Here is a 19700-nt window from a genome sequence, read left to right on the forward strand (position 1 = left end):
CATGGCTCAGGCATGGTAAGAGGCTCAGCGACAAGGGGAACCCAGCTGGCGGTCTCCAGGCTTGCTTCTTCCTGGCTCAAGGACCCAGGCTCTTTGAAGCAATCCACTTCTGAGCCCATACATTTCGTAATAAAGGTGTCTAGTATTGTTGGCCACTGCAGCTCTTGTCATCAGTATAGGCACAGGTCTGGGCTGGCCTGGAATGGGGACCTGTCCTTTGGCCAGTTTGGGGAAATCTGCTGGTCAGAAGCAAGGTGGAGAGGCTGGCTGGTTGCAGGTTCTAGACTGACTGTGACACTCCTGCTGGCTTTATGCGATGTCGTTACCTTCAGCTCTGCTGCTCCTCCTCTGTTTCCTTCACTTTTCTTCAAAACCATGTGTAAAACTCTAGTGTGCAGAGCTTTGTAAATCCTCCACCTGTCCCCACTGTACCTCTCCAAGTTGCAAGGTTGGCCTTACTATGGGCACCAGAATAACCCAGTCAAGTCAGTGTCTTCAATTCTTAAGAAAGTGACTATGGTTATGAGCTGTTTGAACAGATGTTGCTGTCACTCACACCTTTGTGTCACTGCCCCCAGAGGATCTGAGCATGGCTCAGATGGGACAAAAGCAAAGGGTAGAAGACTCGTCTTATTGTGTGCTTCCTTCCATGCCCCATTCCAGGCATTCGTAAGCACTGTGCATACTTGGCCCCACGTAGTTTTGTGTTGTTGGTGCTGGTGTCTATGCTTTTGGTTTTTTGTGTTGGTTCTTTAAGACAGGCCTCACCATGTAGCCTGGGCTGGATATGAGCTCACTTTATAGCACAAGTTGGCTTCTAACTCACAATCCTCCTGCTTCAGCCTCCCAAGTTTACAGGCATGCATCACCCTGCCTGTTTTCTGCTGTGTTCTTATTGAGAGGACATGTGTCATATATGGCACAAATGAACATGACACAGACACAGACCAAAGGAACTGTTCATCCAAGTCTAGTTTCATGTACCAGTAAGCTTATTTGAGCTACTTACGAGGTTTGCATGAGCAGGAGTGAGCCAAAGGCAGCTATGTGGCCATAAAGGCCTCTTAGCATGGGTGATAACTCATGAAAGCTATATCCCCAGAGCTCCCTGGACAATGTGCCAGTGGTAGTCTCTTCTGCTCTCTTCCCGGCAATTGTTAATGGATGTATGTATGTATTATATATGCTGTGTGTGCATCACATATTATATATATCATATATATATAGTGTGTGTGTGTGTGTGTGTGTGTGTGTGTGTGTGTGTGTGTTTGAGTGCATATGTATGTATGTAACCTTGAGGAAAGGCTTTGTGAATCTTGTAAGTTTCAGGAGCTTCCTGAGTTGGAATGTTTGACTTCAATGAAGTTGTTACCCAATAGCTTCCCATACTGTTTTCTCAATTTCCAACTGGTCATTTCTTATGGAGCTGCTCAGGAAGTTTAGAAGTTTGAGTGGGTAAAGCAGTTAATGTGTATACATGTCTATGTGCATGTATGCATGCCCACCCACCACAGGGCTTACCCTCAACTGCAGTTGTAAGCTTTTTCATTATAGCAAAACAGACGTTCTAAATTTGTGATAGACCTGTAGGTCAACAAACTCATTATGTTAAAAATACCATGAGTTGCAAAGGAATTTAGTGTCCCCAACCTAAGGCACATCAAACATAGCATGCCATACAGTGTCAGTTGGCTCCCGTCAAGTTCATGTGGCTGACTGGAAGCTGTGACTCACTGCCACAGCCCACCATCCTCTGATAATAGCTGGCTGATGGTTCTTTTCTCTTCCCAACTGAAGAATTAAAATGCAGGGAAATCGGCAAAAGAAAGTGAAAGCGAAGTTATTGGTAGCCATTAGATTCCTTGAGTAGAGATGGAGCCCTGGGTCTGGGAGTCTGCTGACTTGAAAAGAATCTGGGGTTTTCTAGGTTTGTATCCATGACATCCTCCCCATCCCCCGTTAGACCCAGGGTATCTGGAATTGGGTCTCCAGGTATGAAAACAACTGCTGATAGGATCCCGTCTTGGTGCAGAAACAGCTGCAGTAGGGTCCTCTGTCTCAGTGCACAGATTCAGAAGCATCTGCTGGCTGGTGGGGGTGGGGTTGATCCCAAGCCCTACTATTTTTGTGGAGAAATGGAGAGAGAGGAGCCTCCTGCAGGTGAAGACAAACACCCTACTTTGGGGAAAGTGGAGACTTACTGCAAGGCAAAGGAAGGTGCCCCTCCTCTCCTTTCTCCCTTTGTTGGGGCTCATGGCATCATTTACTGTAAATCCCTCGCCCAGGAAAAGGTCAAAATCTAAAGTATAATTTCTTCTGGGTATGACTTCTACCATTTGTGAAGATCAAATATCACCAGATGGACCATCACAAATGAAGAACATATGTCTATTTAACCTCAAAACAGCCCCAATGGTGTAGGGAATCTTAATTTTTCCCATTTTATTTATTTATATTACTTTTACTAGACAAAGAACTTTGTTGACCTTTGTCTTAAACTTCATTCTTAAGCTTAATAAGGCTCAAAGAATAAATTGTGTATAAGCAAAAATGGAGTAAAACTTAAGTGTCTAAGAGGCTTAGGTTTAATCATATTAGAGATCCAAATTTTATTAGATTCGCATGACATCTTGCAGTAGCGAAAGTGTCTGACGGTCAATTTAGGGGAAAAAAAGCTTGTTCTGGCTTCTGTTTTCTGCCCATCCTGGCGGGGAAGACATGGATCAGTGTATGTGAAGAAGTTTCTCAGTATCGTGATGGATCAGGGTGCAGACTGAACCAGAAGTGGGCTGGGACTATAACCCTCAAAGGCCAGCCCCCAGCTGTTTGCTTGGGTTGTATCCACCCATATAATTTGCCCCTCAGTTCTTTAGAAGCTTTTCTTTTTCCACTCTAGTTGTTCTATGAACCACCTTCTTTGCCTGCGCAGTTCGGTTCCCAAGAATGTACTCTCCACGCAGTCTGGGGAGCCTTTCCAGGTTCCTGGCACTGCCTTCCTCTTGTCAGAGCAGGAGGTGGGGCATGTGCCTGGGGGTCTCAGCTGGATTAAGTGTGTGCTCACAGAAACACAAGGTGGTAGCCAGCATGGCCTACCATCCCATTTGCATGGTTGGGTTTTAAAGAATCGTTAATTAAACTTGTCACCTGATGATTTCATACATATGCATATATGAAATGCTTTCTGATTCTCTCACCTCCCTCCCCTGTCACCCTCTTCCTGCAAATCCCTTTCCTGCCTCCATGTCTCTTTGTTGTCTTCTGTGACCGCTGGCACACACAACCCTGCTGCTTTCTTCACGTGAGTGGTGGGAGGACACGTCTCCTTCATTTTCCTGCTTAACTGCTGAAGCTGATGTGTCTCTTATTAGCAAGTTAGCCCACCTTCTCTTCCCTTCCTGCCCCCAGCCGGGCCAGGGAGTGCAAGCCTATAATCCTAGGTACTTCAGAGGCTGAGGCAGGAGATTCATGAGTTCAAGGACAACTTGATAACACCTTATCTCAAAATTAAAAGTTAAAAAAAAAGTGTTGAGCTCCATGGTTGAGCACTTGCCTGCTCAACCATGGGCAAGTAGCCCATGCTCAATCTAGGGCACAAGTAGCCCTAGATTTAATCCCCAGGACCAGGACAGTGGGGTGTCCTGAACTGGGGTGTGGCTCTCTGCCTCCCTCTAGTTCTCCTGTATGTCTGGAGAATTGACCCCGTCATAATTACAGCCCACTCAGGATTGGTCCATCGGCACCATGTTCCCTCCATGACCCTTCATTGCCAGTAACATCTTTATTAGAATCATGCCCTTTGACCCTTGTTAGTTGTTATATCCTGATTCTGGCTGGGAGGCAGAGTCACCACATTCACCTAAGCAAGGGGCTCCTGGGGTATGATCCCCTTGCTCCAAGTCTCCCTGCTATACAACGGGTTAGATAGCGGTTTGTACTCTCTACAGTACAAGTTGGTAGCCTAACAGAGAAGCCCCTCCACACTGTGGAGCTGATGAGGCAGCTGAACTTTTGGAGGATGACCTTCTCCTTCCCGGGGTGGGGGTGGGGGCTCAGGTGAGAGGCTGCCACTGTCAGGGTTCCCTGAACTACATGCAGAAGGGAACTCCAGATGAAGCCTTCCCAGCTCCCTTAGCTAGTCCGCTGGTTACCTAGTTACCCAGCTGAGGGCTTCCCTGGAGTGCTTCCCCTCCCACGACTCAGGCAAGGCAACGTCATCACACACCAAGATTCAGCCAGTCCCTCCAGCTACCTACTGCTTATACACACAAACGGAGGGAAGACTGGCTGGTTAGGCTGTCAGCAAACATGGCTGCTTGGGGAAGCTCAGCTGCCCTGGAGGAGGGGAGGCCAAGGATGGGAGCCTCTGGATCAGCCAGACATGTTAGACCTGCCATGCTTCTGGAACCTCAGCACCAGGGCTGTCCCAGCCCAACCGTATGGAGACATATTGTTTTTGTTTTGTTGCTCTCTTGATGCCTCTGCCGGCTGGGCCGCTGAGGAGACAGCTACCAGGAGCAGCTTTCCCGAGATTGTGTGCTAGGCATCTTCTTGCTAACTGTGATGTTTCCATATGATAGGAGGGAGCTCTAGGGACCTGGAGTCTAACTTGGGCTTTCACACTAATTATCTTCCCAGGCAGCTTACAGCAGAGTATTAGCACTCGTGTGTTTTGGCAGCACCGTGCAGCAGAGGTTTGACACTTAAAGAAAGGATGTGGGTAGGCAAGGGCATTGTATGGGGGTGGTGTGAGAATGTCCCCTACTAGTTCCAGGTGAAGTCCTATGGGAACTCTTCCTGTGGGTTGAGAGCAGGTGAAACCTCTCAGATGGCCTCTAACCCACCTTCACAGACCCCCTCAAGGAGGTAGGATCTTGGGCCAGGTTTCCTCCTCATCCTGTCAACATTGGACGCTCCCTTAAATCCTCATAGCACCGGGATCTAAAGACGCTTTATTTGGACTGTTTCTCGCGAGGCCCAATTCAGACCATACCAGAAGTTGGAGTCTTACGAATGGATCCTGTCCAGTGGCCTGATGCAAAGATAGCTGTGAAAAATTTCCCACCCATGTGAATTCCAAGAATACTCGTTTTATATTTCCCAGCACACGGTCGTCTCTGCAGCAGGCAGGTAAAACTCCCAGTGCTGGCTTCTGAAGGAGCCAAAAGCCCAACCTCAGCACCCAGCATAGTGCCCTAGTCCTGCCCCAGCCCCATTGTAACCCTCTTACTTTAAGCTTTCTTTCCTCCCTCCCTAGAAAGCTTACTCAAATGCTCACTGTGACCACAGGGCTTCCCAAGGCTGGGGAGGGGGTAGGTGAGGGTGACAAGGGGGATGGGGAGGGGACAGGCGACGCCCCAAGTGATTTAATGGCCTATCAAGTAGATTTGGACTGTTTATTGGAAATGCCCGTTATTTATGGTAGTGCACAGCCCTAAAAGCCTAGCGGAGGCTGCTTTTAAAAATAAAACTAATAAATAATTGCCAAGCCCATGATTTGTCAGTGTGGAGAAAGAAAGCCATTCATTCCTAGGTGGAGTGAAGAGCTCTGGAAACACCGGATTCCTTTTTTAAATTTTTTTTTTTTTTCCCAGAGAGCATAGAGGAAATTCCTGTAGGGACCGAGAGATCTGAGCACAGTCAGTTCAAAGGGGATTATAAAAGGAAATTAAAGACACGTGTCACTCCTTACCTCCTCCTAACCCTCTTCTGCACATAGTCACAAGATAAGCATTCCAAGTTTCCAGACCCTCAGGTCTCATTACTTATTTTTAGGTGACATTTGTTTTAATTTTCTTACCCAAAAACTATTTCAAAGAGGAATTGAGCGTAAGTTACTTTTGAATTGAATGCTGCAGGCATATTGGGCAGACAGAAGTGTAAGTTCCTTTTCTTTTCTTTTTAAGAGAAAAAAAAAATCCATTGTGAAAATTTTTTCTTCCTTTTCTCTCCTTTCTTGCCTTTTCCCTCCCTTCTCCCTCTATCCCATCTTTCTCCTTCTCTCCCCCATCCCTTCCCACCTTCCTTTTTCTCCTCTATTTATCCCTCCACTCTCTGTGCCTCACCTCACTCTCTTTCCTTTCAAACACTGGCTACAACCAGACACTATAGACTGCCTCTATGTATGTCTCTATGCCCAACTTAAAGCAGGACTCAGTTATCTAGCATACCAGCCCTGAGGGCAAACCCATGATTCTCCCTCTCTCCAACCCTATCTCTCTATCTCTAACTCACAAACACTGTGTGTGTGTGTGTGTGTGTGTGTGTGTGTGTGTGTGTGTAAATAGACATACATAATGTGAGCATGAGTGTGGGGGACAGAGGTGGTGGATATCAGATATATTTCTGATTATTCTCCACCTTATACTTTGAGCTAAGGTCTCTTGCTGACTCTGAACTCACTGATTTGCTAGACTGGCTGGCTAGCAACCTCTTCTGGTTCACTTGTCTATACTAGAGTTATTTGAATCAAGGCATGAAACTCAGTTTTTTGGCAGGGGAGCTGAGGATCCAAACTCAGCCAGGACAGAGACAGATAGAGAAGAAAGGGTGTGAGTGGGATGCATCCTTCGAAAACAAGCTTCCACTGGCTTCCTCCAACCAGGCCCACCCCATAACAGCCCATTGAGTATGAACTGACTGGTGTATTACCCATGGATGAGTGTTATGCCCTCAAGGTCAAATCACCTCTTAATGATTGGACCCAGAAAGGCAGAGGATGCACCTTCAGCACAAGAGCCTTTGGGAGACTTCCATTCGTAAACAATAGCAAACCAGTGTCTCCAGACTTCTTTCTGTCGTAGCTGCATCTCATCTGCATTAGTCAGGTTGAATGTGTCTGGAGCATATTCTACTGAGATGCTATAAACCTCTGTGACTTAGTCCATGCTCCCACAGCTGTTTCACCAGATGTTTGGAGGGAGGGCAGCCTTCCGAATGCGGATTCAGAGTTCTGAAATTCCTCCTCTAGATGCTGTTGTACAGTCTGTATGCCTCACTTCTTCCTGGGAGTTGAGGGACTTGAGACGGAGAAGACTTTAGGAGCGAATGATGTCAAAGGCAAGGCTTGGGTGTGATGTGCCTTACCTCTACTGCCATCCCATGTGACCCAGGTGACAGGTAGTGTTAACTGTCAACTTGATAGATTCTAGAGTCATAGAATCAGGAGACAGGCTTCAGGGGAAGCCTGTGAGGGATTATCTTGATTGTTTGCTAAAATGAGAAGAGCCATCCGTTCTGGGTGGCACCATTCCCTCGATAGGGTATTTGACCGTAAGAACGGGAGCTGAGTGGCAGCATGCATTTATTACTCTGCTTTCTGATTGTAAATGTGATATGCTACCTTTACTTCCTCACCGTGATGGACAGTACATCCTTGAACTGTGAGCCAAAATATACGATTTCTCCCTTTGTCAGAATATTTTATCCTAGCAATAGGAAAAGAAACTAAAGTAGGCCACAATTTACTTATAGCTAATGTCTGTCCTGGAAGAGGAAAATAATTTGATGAGGACCCAGCTAATTTCCATCTCATTTCACTCAGGAGGCGTGGTCTCCTCATGCAAATGGGATTCCTGGAAGTACAGTCTTGTGACTCATGGTTCTTCTCCATAGGGTCACTCTTGTGTTTTGTTGTTGAATCAGAGTCTCACTGTATAGCCCTGGATGGCCTAGAGCTCACTATGTAGGCCTGGCTGATGTCAAACTCGCAAAGATTCTCTTACCCTGCCCGCTGAGTGTTAGGATTAAATATGTGTGTTACCGTGTGCATATATAACGTGTAAGTCATTAATTCACTCGTGTGACCCACAGAATACCCATCTCTGTCTCTTAGGTGAGATAAGTATTGCCACTACCCTATCTGAAGGAGAAAGATAGAGATGGGCATGATGGTACAGGACTAAAAGTTCAGTATTTAGGAGGCTGAAGTGGGAGGTCCTGAGTTTGAGGCAATCTTAGACTATACCTTGAATTCCGGGCCATCCTCTGAACTAAAAAGTTAAATCATGTCTCAAAAAGCAAACAACAAAATACCAAATGAAATTATGTCCTAAACAAAGTCCTAAGCAATCAAATATGTGCAAAAACAAAGCAATAACCAAAAAAAAGTAATGCTATCCCTTATCTTACTGAGTTTTCCTAGCAGCCTAATTTTCCCTATAGAGGCTATGCCTTAGTGAAACGGAGCAGACATTCTTGTGTGTCTTGTGTGTATCCATTTGAGCCACGTTCCTGCTGATCTTCCCATAGTTCCTATTCATATTGATGTCTTATGATAACTGTCTCTGGACACCTTCTGGTTGCACATAGTTTTATAGACGGTGTCAGTGCCTCCGCAGCCTATGATATTGTTTTAGTCACTGTCCTATTGCTGTGAGGAGACACCATGACCAAAGCAACTATAAAAGAAAACATTTAATTGGGGGCTTGCTCACAGTTTTAGAGGGTTACCTATGATCATCATGGCAGGAAGCATTCAGGGAAGGGGCTAGAGTAGTAACCAGGACTTTTACATCCTAATCCACAGGTAGCAGTGATGGGCTGGGGTGGGGAGATGGGCCAGACGAGGGCTTTAGAAACCTCAAAGTCCATTGTCAGTGATGCATCTTTTCCCATAAGGCCATACTTTGTATTCCTTCCCAAACAATTTCACTGAGTAGGGACCAAACATTCCAACATATGAGCCTATGGTGGGGGGTTGGGTGGGGGGTTCTCATTCAAACCACTAGAGGCATCAACCTGTTATGGACACCTTTATTCATATTATCTTCCTTCCTTTTTCTTTCCCACCATCCCATCTCATCACGTGTCCTCACAAATACCTGTTCCCGTCTTTTGGTGTTTGGAAATCTGTTAAGTATGCATGGCCAATCGGTAACAACCACACTATTGTTAATTTTTAAAGGACACAGATTAACTAGTTAAGAGAGGAAGACATTCAGTCCATATATGAAAACAGGAAAAAAAATGACGCCAACTGAAGACATCTGGAAAAACTTGTGGGAGATTTAACCTGAGTGTTGAAGAATGCAAGGACTTGTATATGAGGAGAGGGGTCAAGGAAGGGCAGGCCAGAGGACAGAGCAGGGTCTCAGTTCAACTGTTTCTATGCAGGCTGTATATATGCAAATCTGATGCATCCTGTGTGTGGTCTTGGCTCAGTACACTTTTATACTTGCCATTTTACATGATGCAAGGTTAGTCCTGTCCATTAAGAGTATGGACATGTGCTATGATTCTAGTGTTTGTGGCCCTCTGCCTCCAGATGTATCTGCTGAAACCCTGTCTTCTATTACTACCATGAAACATCATGACCAAAAGCAACTCTGGAACAAATGGACTTATTTCAGCTTACATTTCCACATCACTTTTTATCACCAAAGGAAGTCAGGACAGGAACTTAAGCAGGGCAGGAACATGGAGGCAGGAGCTAATACAGAGGCTGTGGAGCAGTGCTACTTGCTGGCTTGCTCATTGTGTCTTGCTTAGCCTGCTTTCTCAGAGAATCCAGGATCACCAGCCCAGATATGGCACCACCCACAATGGGCTGGGCCCTTTCCCATCAATCACTAGTTAAGAAAATGCTATAGAGGCTGGCCTACAACCCTATTTTCTTAACAGAGATTCCTCCTCTCAGACAAATTTAGCTTGTGTTAAGTTGACATAACTATCCAGAAAAAATCCTAATAACCAAGGTGGCAGTGTGAGATGGGATGTTTGAGAAGAGATGATTTAGGTCTTGAAGCAGGGGCTCTATAAGTCAACTTAGAAAAAAGACCCTGGGAGATGATAAGCTCCTCCACCATATGCAGCACAGCAGTGAGTGCCTTCTTGGAGCAGAAACCAGGCCTTTCTGGGAGGAAACTGAGCCTAAGCATTGAAGAATGCAAGGACTTGTATTTGAGGAGAGGGTCAGGAAAGGGAAATGAGTCTCTCTTGATCTTGCCTTTCAAGATTCCAGAATTTCAAGAAATAGGTTTCTGATTGTTTTATAATCGACTAAGTTTGTGATATTTTATTCAACAATACAAATGGATTAACAGTAAATTCCCCATTCCCTCTTCCACCAAGTCATTTATATGTCACAGTCTGTAGGGCCTCCACACACTTCTCACAGGAATCTCCCAGCATCTTCAGTCTTCTGAGGGTGCCAAAAAGGATTTGCCCAATCTTCTGTAGCCCTGCCAAAGATGTTGACCGATTTCTCTGCTGGGATGTGACAGAATACACTGGGGCTGTGACATATGGGTTTGAGACATAAGCTCAGCCATGTTTTTCTTTTCGCAGTTTTTGGTGACCTTTCATCATTTGAGTGAAAGATTAGGAGGCATCTCAACCTCTCTCATAACTTACAGATAAGTCCCTTCCTGGTAAAAATGGAGGAGGAGAGAAAGAAACCAATTCAGATGCCCTATTAACTCTAAGTCCTTTTTGTCCAGGAAGTTTTGTTTGAGTATAGTTTTGTGGAAATTATAAAGTACATAAAGGCTGGCTGACTTCCCCTGGACCAAGTAAGGGTGGGGGCCACAAGCTCTCCACGCCTCAACTCTTCTTTGTGAAGTACAGAATGACTCCATAGCTTAGGAGGGCAGCAGGAGAGCAGTGGAAAGAACAAGGTGAAGATCTTATGTACCCTTTACTCTATGTAACCTGAGATTATCTAGCAAAGTGTTTGGTGTTTCCCAGATGAAGCCATCCAGTTCTCATGTGCCAGAGCTGTAGGTCACCTGATTTCTGTTCCAAAGCTGGAACTTAAGAGGCAGTGACACATGTCAAGGTCAAAACTCTTACCTCTGGGCTGGAGATGTGGCTCACCAGTTAAGAGAACATACTGCTCTTGCAGAGAACTGGAGTTTGGTGTCTAGCACCTACATTACATGGTTTACAAACCTTTTTAACTCCAGCAGCAAGGGCTATACTGCCCTCTTCTGCATTCTGAGGGTACCTGCACTCACAGGTGCACACACATGCACACATACACACTTAAAAGTAAAGGAAAACAAAAAACCCTTTCCTCTCATTCTCATTGGCTTTGTTCTTCCCTTGCAGAGGTCCCAAAAACAGAACAGACTTTTGAAGAACGCTTGATCCTCAAAGCTTTCTTGCTAAAGTTTGTCAATGCCTACTCCCCCATCTTCTATGTGGCCTTTTTCAAGGGGAGGTGAGTACACAGTAGCACCTATGGAAAAGCCATTCACTTCTGACTGGGTATTCCATTATCAGGACAAGTAGGGTCATTCTGTCTCCATTGTCAGCTGGGATGAGCTATTACCTATCTGGTTGTCCATGAAGGAATGAATTTGCATCCTCAGAACGAAATATCCATGGAAAACTATGCAAGAATTTGAGCCACAATGCTAAAGGGAGAATGATAGAAGAGTTCATGCCTTTGAGAATGGGCAGAAGAGAACTACGTGTCCAGCCAGAGGCTCTACAGTTGCACAGCGCCATTTGGTGCTAACTACGTGGAGTTGATACAGGCTCCGCAGAGAAAGGCACTGTCCTTTACAAGACTGCTCTGACTTCATACACCAGCCACAGCTCTGGGACACTCAGGATAATTGCAATTCAGACCCTCTGGCTATGAATCCCAGAGTTCTCACTGCCTCCTCTAATTCTATAATTCACTAGGATAACTCACAGAATTTGAGCATATGCAATACTCTTTCTCACAGTCTTATAGTCAAAGGCAGAAAAATCCAAAACAGCAAACAGGAGCGGCTCACAGACTGATGTCTCAGAGGATCCTGACACTGAAGTGGCCAAGTCCTGGGGACTCATTACCCACCTGGAATATCCATGTCTCTAACCAAGCTCACCCAAGACCTCTTTGCTTAGAAGGACATTACTAAATCATGGGATTAGACCATGAGGTTGAGCTCAGACTCTTTGTCTCCTTCCCCCACCAAGGGAAGACTGATGTTCAGTAGCTCAAAGCCTCTGCTGTGTGGTTGGTCCCTGGCATCACCTGTCCTCATCCTGAACAATCTAACTAGCACACATGTATGAAATAGTTCCAGGAGCCCACAATGAATAACAAAGATGCCCCTATCATAATGGAAATTCTAAGAATTTGGAGCCTCCTCCTAAGAACTAGTGACAAGGGAATGGGATGCTTTCTTTTTAATGTTGATTTTTTTTCTCTTGAGACAGAACCTCACTGTGAAGCATAGACTATCCTCAAACTCATATAGCCCAGGCTTGCCTTCAATTTATGGTCTGCTGGCCCCAGCCTCCCAAGTGCTAGGATAACAAGTGTTGCACACATACACCTGGTTAAAATTCTTTATTATATGAAAGATTTGGACGTAAAACTGCTTCTAATAAATACTTGTGGGTATGTGTGGGTGGCAGATCAGGTCACATGGCTATATGCAAGGAAATTTCCTATCAGACTTGAAACAAGTGTATTTTTATTTTGTGGATGTGTTTGTAACCCCAAAACACAAGCTCCTTCAAAGACATGTGCTTTTAGCTCCTATGAAATTACAGTACAGAAAGATACTGCACAAATTAATGAATATATACCTTATTAGTGTTTTTGTCTAGATTTCATAGCCAAGGCAAATTGCATTCACATGGCATTGCAAACAGAATGGTCCTGACTCTTAGGTTTGTGATACACTGTTAGGGATAGTCTTGGCAATAGCCTTACTGTAATCAGCGACAAATGACACAATAAGAGATATAGGGAAAGTGTTGGGGGGGCATGAAGTCCCCTCCCCTCACCTACCTAGTTCATGCAAAGCATGGAAACCAAAGAAGGGAAGGGAAGAGAAAGGAAGGAGAAGTAGAGGAAAAGGAAAGCCTGCATTATCATCAGAAACAACAAGAATACTTCATAGAAAAAGAAATCTCAACAGCACTGAGTGCATGAATAAGCAGAGTTTCAAGGAGTGCACATTTCAGGGAAGAGGACCCCTGTGGTTGCCTGCCTGGCTCTGCAGTTGGCTTTTGCCTCGCTTCTTTCTCTGCGACCCCAATCTTCTCATCGCTCAAGAAAATAATTATTTTCAGAAGAGGAATGGAGCAGCGGGCTGCTTCCCTTCTTTTGAATATTTTCAGTAGAAGAGGAAAGATGCCTGTACGTTCAGTAAGACTCACCTTTAACTTCCTGGCAAATCATAAGCCCTTACCAAAGAGCTGCAATTCACATTCAGTCCTTGACGCCAGTAGAGGAGATAAGGTACTCAAAAGTCTCTCTCTCTCTCTCTCTCTCTTTCTCTCACACACACCCTAGCCCCTGGCCACATTCAGCCTCATCCCCTGGCCAGCTGTCCCTCTAGGCACAGAAGCCTGTTTGCATTAAGAACAGAACCATACATTTTATAGGTATTCGCTAGCAGAAAATGGGTGTGAATTGTCCTTGTGTGATTTGGCACCTCGCTAGCCAGTTCATTCAAAGAGGACATTGAGCGACAGCTAGACAGCTATTTCGTGAGGTAGGTGAGTGCTCCTGTGGCCATGGCATGCAGCATCTTCTTCTGACTCTGTGCACACATTTTTCTTTCAGGTTTGTCGGCAGACCTGGAAGCTACGTCTATGTGTTCGATGGTTACCGCATGGAAGAGGCAAGTACAGCATCTGGCATTCAAGTCCCGCCAGCCGTTTGAGGCTCCCCTCAGCAGAACCCCCATTCTTACCCCATCACAGTCTGAAGTGACTTCTCTGGAGCCCACAGGGCCTGACCGCTCCCTCTCTCTGCTCTCCCTCCTGCAGTGTGCTCCAGGAGGCTGCCTCATGGAGCTGTGCATACAGCTGAGCATCATCATGCTGGGAAAGCAGCTGATCCAGAACAACATCTTTGAGATTGGAGTCCCGTAAGTAACTGCCAGTTCTCACGGCCTTTCCCCTTCGTGTACATCCTTGCCACCCACTCCCCTTTCTCTGTGCCAGCAGCTGTCTTCTACTCACTTTGTTTCTCAGTCTGGGCCAAGTTGCTTGTGTCTCAGCAAGATCAAACACTTGCTCAAATATGCACGGAAATAAAGGGCAGAGATAAGAGATAACTCAGACCCCAAAGCACATATTTTTGATGTATTTGTCCTTCCACTGGGTAAGTAGGTACGGTTAGGGTGGGGAGATGAATAGGAAAGTCTGATGGAGTCATTTAAGAAAATCCAATAGCAAAATGTAGGATACAGGATGTTAAGAGAGGAGGCGTGAATGCCTGGTAACGTCCCAGGCTGTATGCACATTTTGTAGAATGAAATCGTCATGAAACTGAACACTTACCGATGGCTACTAAAATGGTAACAAAACAGGCAAACAAGTAAAGCTCTAATAGATGTCCAAAAATGAATAATATCCTCTTTCTATCTCTCCTGGTCCTTTGTTTTTTTTTTCATTGTATTGTATTGTATTGTATTGTATTGTATTGTATTGTTTTTTATTGTATTGCACTGTATTGTATTGTATTGTATTGCACTGTATTGTATGTTTGTATATGTGTATGTATGTATTTATCTATATATGTATATATGTACATATGTATGCGTGTATTCATGTGTGTGTGTATGTGTGCATATAGATGTGTGTTTGTATGTATGTATGTATATGTTGTTTGTGTTTGTATGTACAGGTGTACATGTGTGTTCACGTGGAGGTCTACATGTGTGCAGGTGTATGTGCAGGTCAGGGGAAACCTGTTTCTCTACAGCTCTCCACCTTGTTTTTTGGGACAGTCTCTCACTGGCCTGGAGCTCCCCAGGCAGGCGAGGGTGGCTTATCAACAAGTGTTAGGAATCTGCCTGTCTCTTCTTGGCCAGTGTTGTTATTAGAAGCTACAGTACTGGCCTTTTAATGTCAGATCTAGGGACTGAACTCTGGTCCTTCTGCTTTATCAGCTGAGCTTCTGCCCAGCCTTCCTTTCTAGTTCTTTGTGGTTTTGAAGAGGAATCAGTTTCAGGACTATTTTTGGCCAGCTTAGTGTCACAGAGCTAGGAAATGTCAGAGGTGAGCAGGGATAATTCTAACAGGCTGGGCCAAGTCTCTTGAACTCTTATAAAAATGACTATTCTCTTGCCTGATACCATGCCTCTGCAGTGGTCAAACACTGCTCCTGGATGCCACACCCCTGCAGTGGTCAGACAGTGCTCACTGGGGTGGGGGGATTCATGATTCTGGGAATCTGTCTCCCTGCTGGAGTTATACCATTCATATTATGCTTCTAAGAAATCATCCAGAAAAGAGAAGCTGGTTACTCTCTTTCTTCCCAACTGAATTTGTGCATTTACTGCCCAAGATTCTCAATGGCAGCCCTTGAAACTCCCTCTGGCTAGTTTAAGCAGCAGAGGAATCTATTTCGGTATGACATGGCCACTGGAATATTCTGGCTCCTAAAGACTTAAAGAAATGCCCCTGGTGCCATTCTCAGCTCTTATACCTTAGATACGGTGGGGGGAAACATATGTGGATTGTCTCTCATCTTCTTAAAGCTTAAATTTGGGTAAAAAACCATATTCTCCATATGACTGGGTGCTTACTATACAATAAAAATGCCATCAGAACTTTGTGGGAAGCTTCAAAGGCAGCAGGGTTTCTTTAGTGTGTGCCTGTATCACTATTGCCTGTCAGAGGGTGGTCTGCCGTTCTCTTCTTCAAAGAAATTGTTTCCTTCAGATATAGATATCCTTTCCAAGCAAACAGCACATTCACTCTGGTCTTACCTCAAGTACCTCATAACCCAGAGGTGCTACCGATGGAGGAGCTAAATCTCCAAGATGGCATTTTCCCCATCAAGGCCTCTAGGACATGAAGGGAGATGCTAATGGCAAGAGCTAGGTCATTTTTCAAATGTGTGAATAGCACCCAGTCTTGGGTTCATTGGGTTAAATAGACTTTAATGAACAAAATATAGGTTAAGCCTCTTTTTCCATGTAAATGTCACATCAAAACCACCTGCTACTATGTCTTTAGGGGACTTGTCACTCTTTAAAAGGTCCCCAAGTTTCTGATTGTCCTTAGAAACACATTTATAGAGATAAAGTTCTAATAGGTGACAGTTAGTTTCTTGGTAAGAAAACCTTTTTCAATATGAATCCTGCATCCAGGGATGTGAATCATCCGCATTATTCCAGAATGTTGACATGCCAGTCTTCTACATGAATTTCACCATTGTGCTGCTAATTTATATCAACTTGACACAAATTATAGTTCTCTGAGAGTATAACTGAGAAGGTACCTCCATAAGATCAGGCTATGGGCCAGCCTGTAGAGCATTTTCTTAATTAGTTATTGGTATTGGAAAGTCCACCACCTTGTGAGTGGGGCCACCTCTGGCTGGTGGTCCTGGTTTCAACAAGAAAGCAGGCTGCAAGCCATGGGGAGCAAGCTAGTAAGAGCACCCCTCCATGGTCTCTGTATCAGCTCCTGCCTCCAGGTCCCTGTCCTGTTTGAGTTCCTGTGCTGACTCCCTTAATGATGAACAGTGCTGTGGAAGTGTAAACTGAGCTGCTTTTTGGTCATGGTGTTACAACAATAGAAACCCTAACCAAAATAACTGTCACCCTCCGTTCATTAGGTAGAACACTCAAGAGCATCTTTCTGCTCAAATTCTGGGACAAATTTATGAGGTACTTTTATGTGTGTGTGTGTGTGTTTGTTTTTTTCCTTAGAGGAGGATTGGTAGGAACATCAGTGTTAGAGTGTCCCCATCCACTTCTCTGCTTAAATAAGCTTCTAGTTATCAGTAAGACTAGCAACGTTGAGAAATTCAGGTCTTGAAGTTTGATTTTATCCCTATTTTCTGACTAACAGTCATCCAGTGATAGTCAATTAAAGCTAGAGAAACAGATGTATTTTATTCTGTAGGCACACAACGTCTTAGAAAGAGCTTTCTTTTGTAGACCCACAGCTAGAGTACACACAGACGATGATGAAGCCACATCTGGTCCCTTTGAAGCTATGCAATCAAGTTCTCCAGCACAGTTGCTAAGGAAAGTCTTCATGTCCGTCAAACATCTGGAGAAGACACCTGTCTTAGAGCATCTAAGTTCTCTTCAGTACAGAACTGTAGACAGCTTATAGGCATGATTTTCCACCTTTCCATTCCTGGACACCTTATCTACCACTTAGCACATCATTTCTGGATTCAGAAGCCTTTACGAATTTAAGAGGCAACAGCCCAGGCATGTGTGTGACAGTGTGTTGGCATGTTCTCTGTCCATCAGCTTACTGACAGATGAAAAAAAAAAAAAAACACATGCTGGCTTGTCCTGAAAAATTAATTTTCTTGTTTATGCTTATTGCATATGTGTTTGAAAGTATGCCCCACTTTAATCAATGGCAACTGCGTGATGATTCACGAAGTTGCGTGCAAGTCACTTCTCTAAGTCTGACTGTCTGTGTCTGTTGATGAATGTGGTGTCATTATAATCATCTGTGAGGTAGGTTCCTTGCAAGCCCAGGACTTCACGAACCTCTCTCCTTCTGAGTGAACTGGTTTTTGCATATTTCACATCGAAGTCTCTCTGATTCAAAGCAGGCTTCCTCATTTCAGCTAGAGGTACTGGGGACTGAACTCGGGGTTTCGTATGTACTGGGTACATGCCGATGAGCTGTGTCCCAGCCCTCTCACCTTACTTTCCAGTCTGCTAGAGGGTACTCATGACTGCATGGCAGGATGACGTAGGCAACCTCAAGCATGTGTCAGAGATTCTGCCACCATGCCCAAAGTTCTTGATCATCCTATGGGTTGTGTTTTAAGTTTGGTCAGATGAGATTACTATGTTTATTATTAATGAATCTTTCATTCACCACTCAAGATTATACCTGGTAAGACTTAAAAAAGAACCCAAGTACATGGCAATGTCCTGGCATAGGGCATAGCTCGGGGAACATGAAATAAGCATTTTTTAAAAGGAATCTTTCCTAGTCAATAGAAAAATGACAGTGGAGTCTACCAGTGAGGGAGGAGTCGTGTGAACTAAAAATTATACCCAGTGGTATTCAGGCCCTTTGTGGAGCAGAAATATAATGGCCAACAGATCTGTGTTCATCTCCAGACTGTGTTACACTCACCGTGTGGCCTTCAGAAAGTTATTGTACAAAGGTTTGCCTCCAATAAGTTGTGTAATGAAAAGAGCTTGGGAGAAATGTTCAGCTATGTGGAAAATATGGACATCGGAGAAAGGAAGAATCATTTTTATGGGGTTCTAGGTAGCCAAGTTATTACTCTGTGTCATGGGCTTCCATGGTTTTTGAGCAAGTTCATGAATGTGACTGACAGGACCCATCAGAAATGCTGCCTTTCTCCTCTGTTCTGTGCCTGCGGGGTTTTGGTTGACAGTGCTTGTCTGATCCTTACTCCAGAGCCGATGTCTAGCTTTTCCCCATTGGAATTAAGTAAGATTCTAACAGGTCAGATTTAGCTTTGAAAAACAGAAGCAAATTGGGGAATTAGGTGGGTGATTGTACTAAATAAGAATACTTAATAATATAATAGTGAGTGACTGTCTCCTTAGCTCAGCATCTGCTTCTAATAGCAATTTTCTAACATTCTTACATTGAAAAATACCAAAGATTGGTCTTTATTAGTGGGTAAGTTAGGTGACTATAATAACCCTTCTCAACAAAGTTTTAACATTCTCATTAGACTATGTGCGCATGCAATTGCAGAAAGCAATACAATACTCCTTGAACGGTACCAAGCTTTCCAATCTTTCTTACTTGTTATAAACTTTGAAATTTCTTCCCTTTTACTCAGGCAGTTATTTCCATATTAATTATTTGTAAGTCTACACACTTAATGTCAATCTTTAATATTCCCAAAGATGGAAGATGAACACCCAGAAGTTAATTACTATGGATAGCTAATAAAGGTATGAAACAATGCAGCCAACAAGTGAACCATGATTAGACAATCATTGGCATTATTGCTTACTCAAGCCTTTCGGTCCAAGATCTGAATTTTCTTTGTGAAGAAGGAATGTACTGTAAGCACTGGGGAATCATTCTTAGTATCCTAGAGGTAGTGTGGGCTTTTCTCCTTGACACTAAATAATCAGAGACTGAATGAAAGTGGGAAAGGAAGTTAGTGTTTCATCCATGTTGGGCTCTACTGAAGGCCAAGTTTAGAAACTTTCTAAAGCCATCCTATAAAGTCTACCTGTACACAAAGCAGGTGCCATGGAGGCCATAAAGGAAGTCTAACACTCTGTCCAGGTAACCTCTTTACCAGGTAACCTCCATCCCAACCTCCCTTGCTAGCCTGGTTTGGAAACCTAAGCCTGAGGAAAAAACTTGAACTTCATAAGAATCAGGAAAGACTGTGTTGTCATCTTTGGCCCCTGTAGGGCCAAATAGGCTCTGCCTACTTTCTCAGTGAGGCCAACACCCAAGAGCCATCTGTGGAACTGCCTGCAGCCCAGGTCCCTAAGCAGGAGGCCCCACAGATCCCATAATTTGGGTGCAAGTCCATGGAGTCACGGAGCATTGGCAGTGGAAAAATTCAGAGGCTTCCAGAGAGTTCCTGAGACTTGCCATTAAAGAAGGACATGAAACAAAAAATAGCAGATGCAAAGGATAGGGCGGGGGTAACATCAAAGGAATTATTTTAACGAGAGAATACATTGTAAGGTCAGAATCAGTTTGATGTTTTCCAAAGTCCCATCTGTATGTTATACAACTTGCAGCATTCCTTTTAAACCCTGGTCTGGAGAGACTTTCTTTATTCATTTGGTTACTGGCCACTGATAGCCAGA

General features: G+C 44.3%; 1 protein-coding gene across 1 annotated transcript in view; it reads left to right on the forward strand.

The window, feature by feature from the left end:
• The window catches only part of Ano2 (anoctamin 2), a 337785-nt gene that overhangs the window by 274509 nt on the left and 43576 nt on the right, over positions 1-19700 (forward strand). The window contains exons 18-20 of the mRNA XM_060383365.1: positions 11047-11158; positions 13511-13568; positions 13717-13817. Of these exons, the coding sequence (XP_060239348.1) occupies positions 11047-11158; positions 13511-13568; positions 13717-13817 (271 nt within the window). The remainder of the gene's footprint in view (positions 1-11046; positions 11159-13510; positions 13569-13716; positions 13818-19700) is intronic.

Source organism: Meriones unguiculatus, chromosome 5, assembly GCF_030254825.1.
Source record: "Meriones unguiculatus strain TT.TT164.6M chromosome 5, Bangor_MerUng_6.1, whole genome shotgun sequence".
NCBI lineage: Eukaryota > Metazoa > Chordata > Mammalia > Rodentia > Muridae > Meriones > Meriones unguiculatus.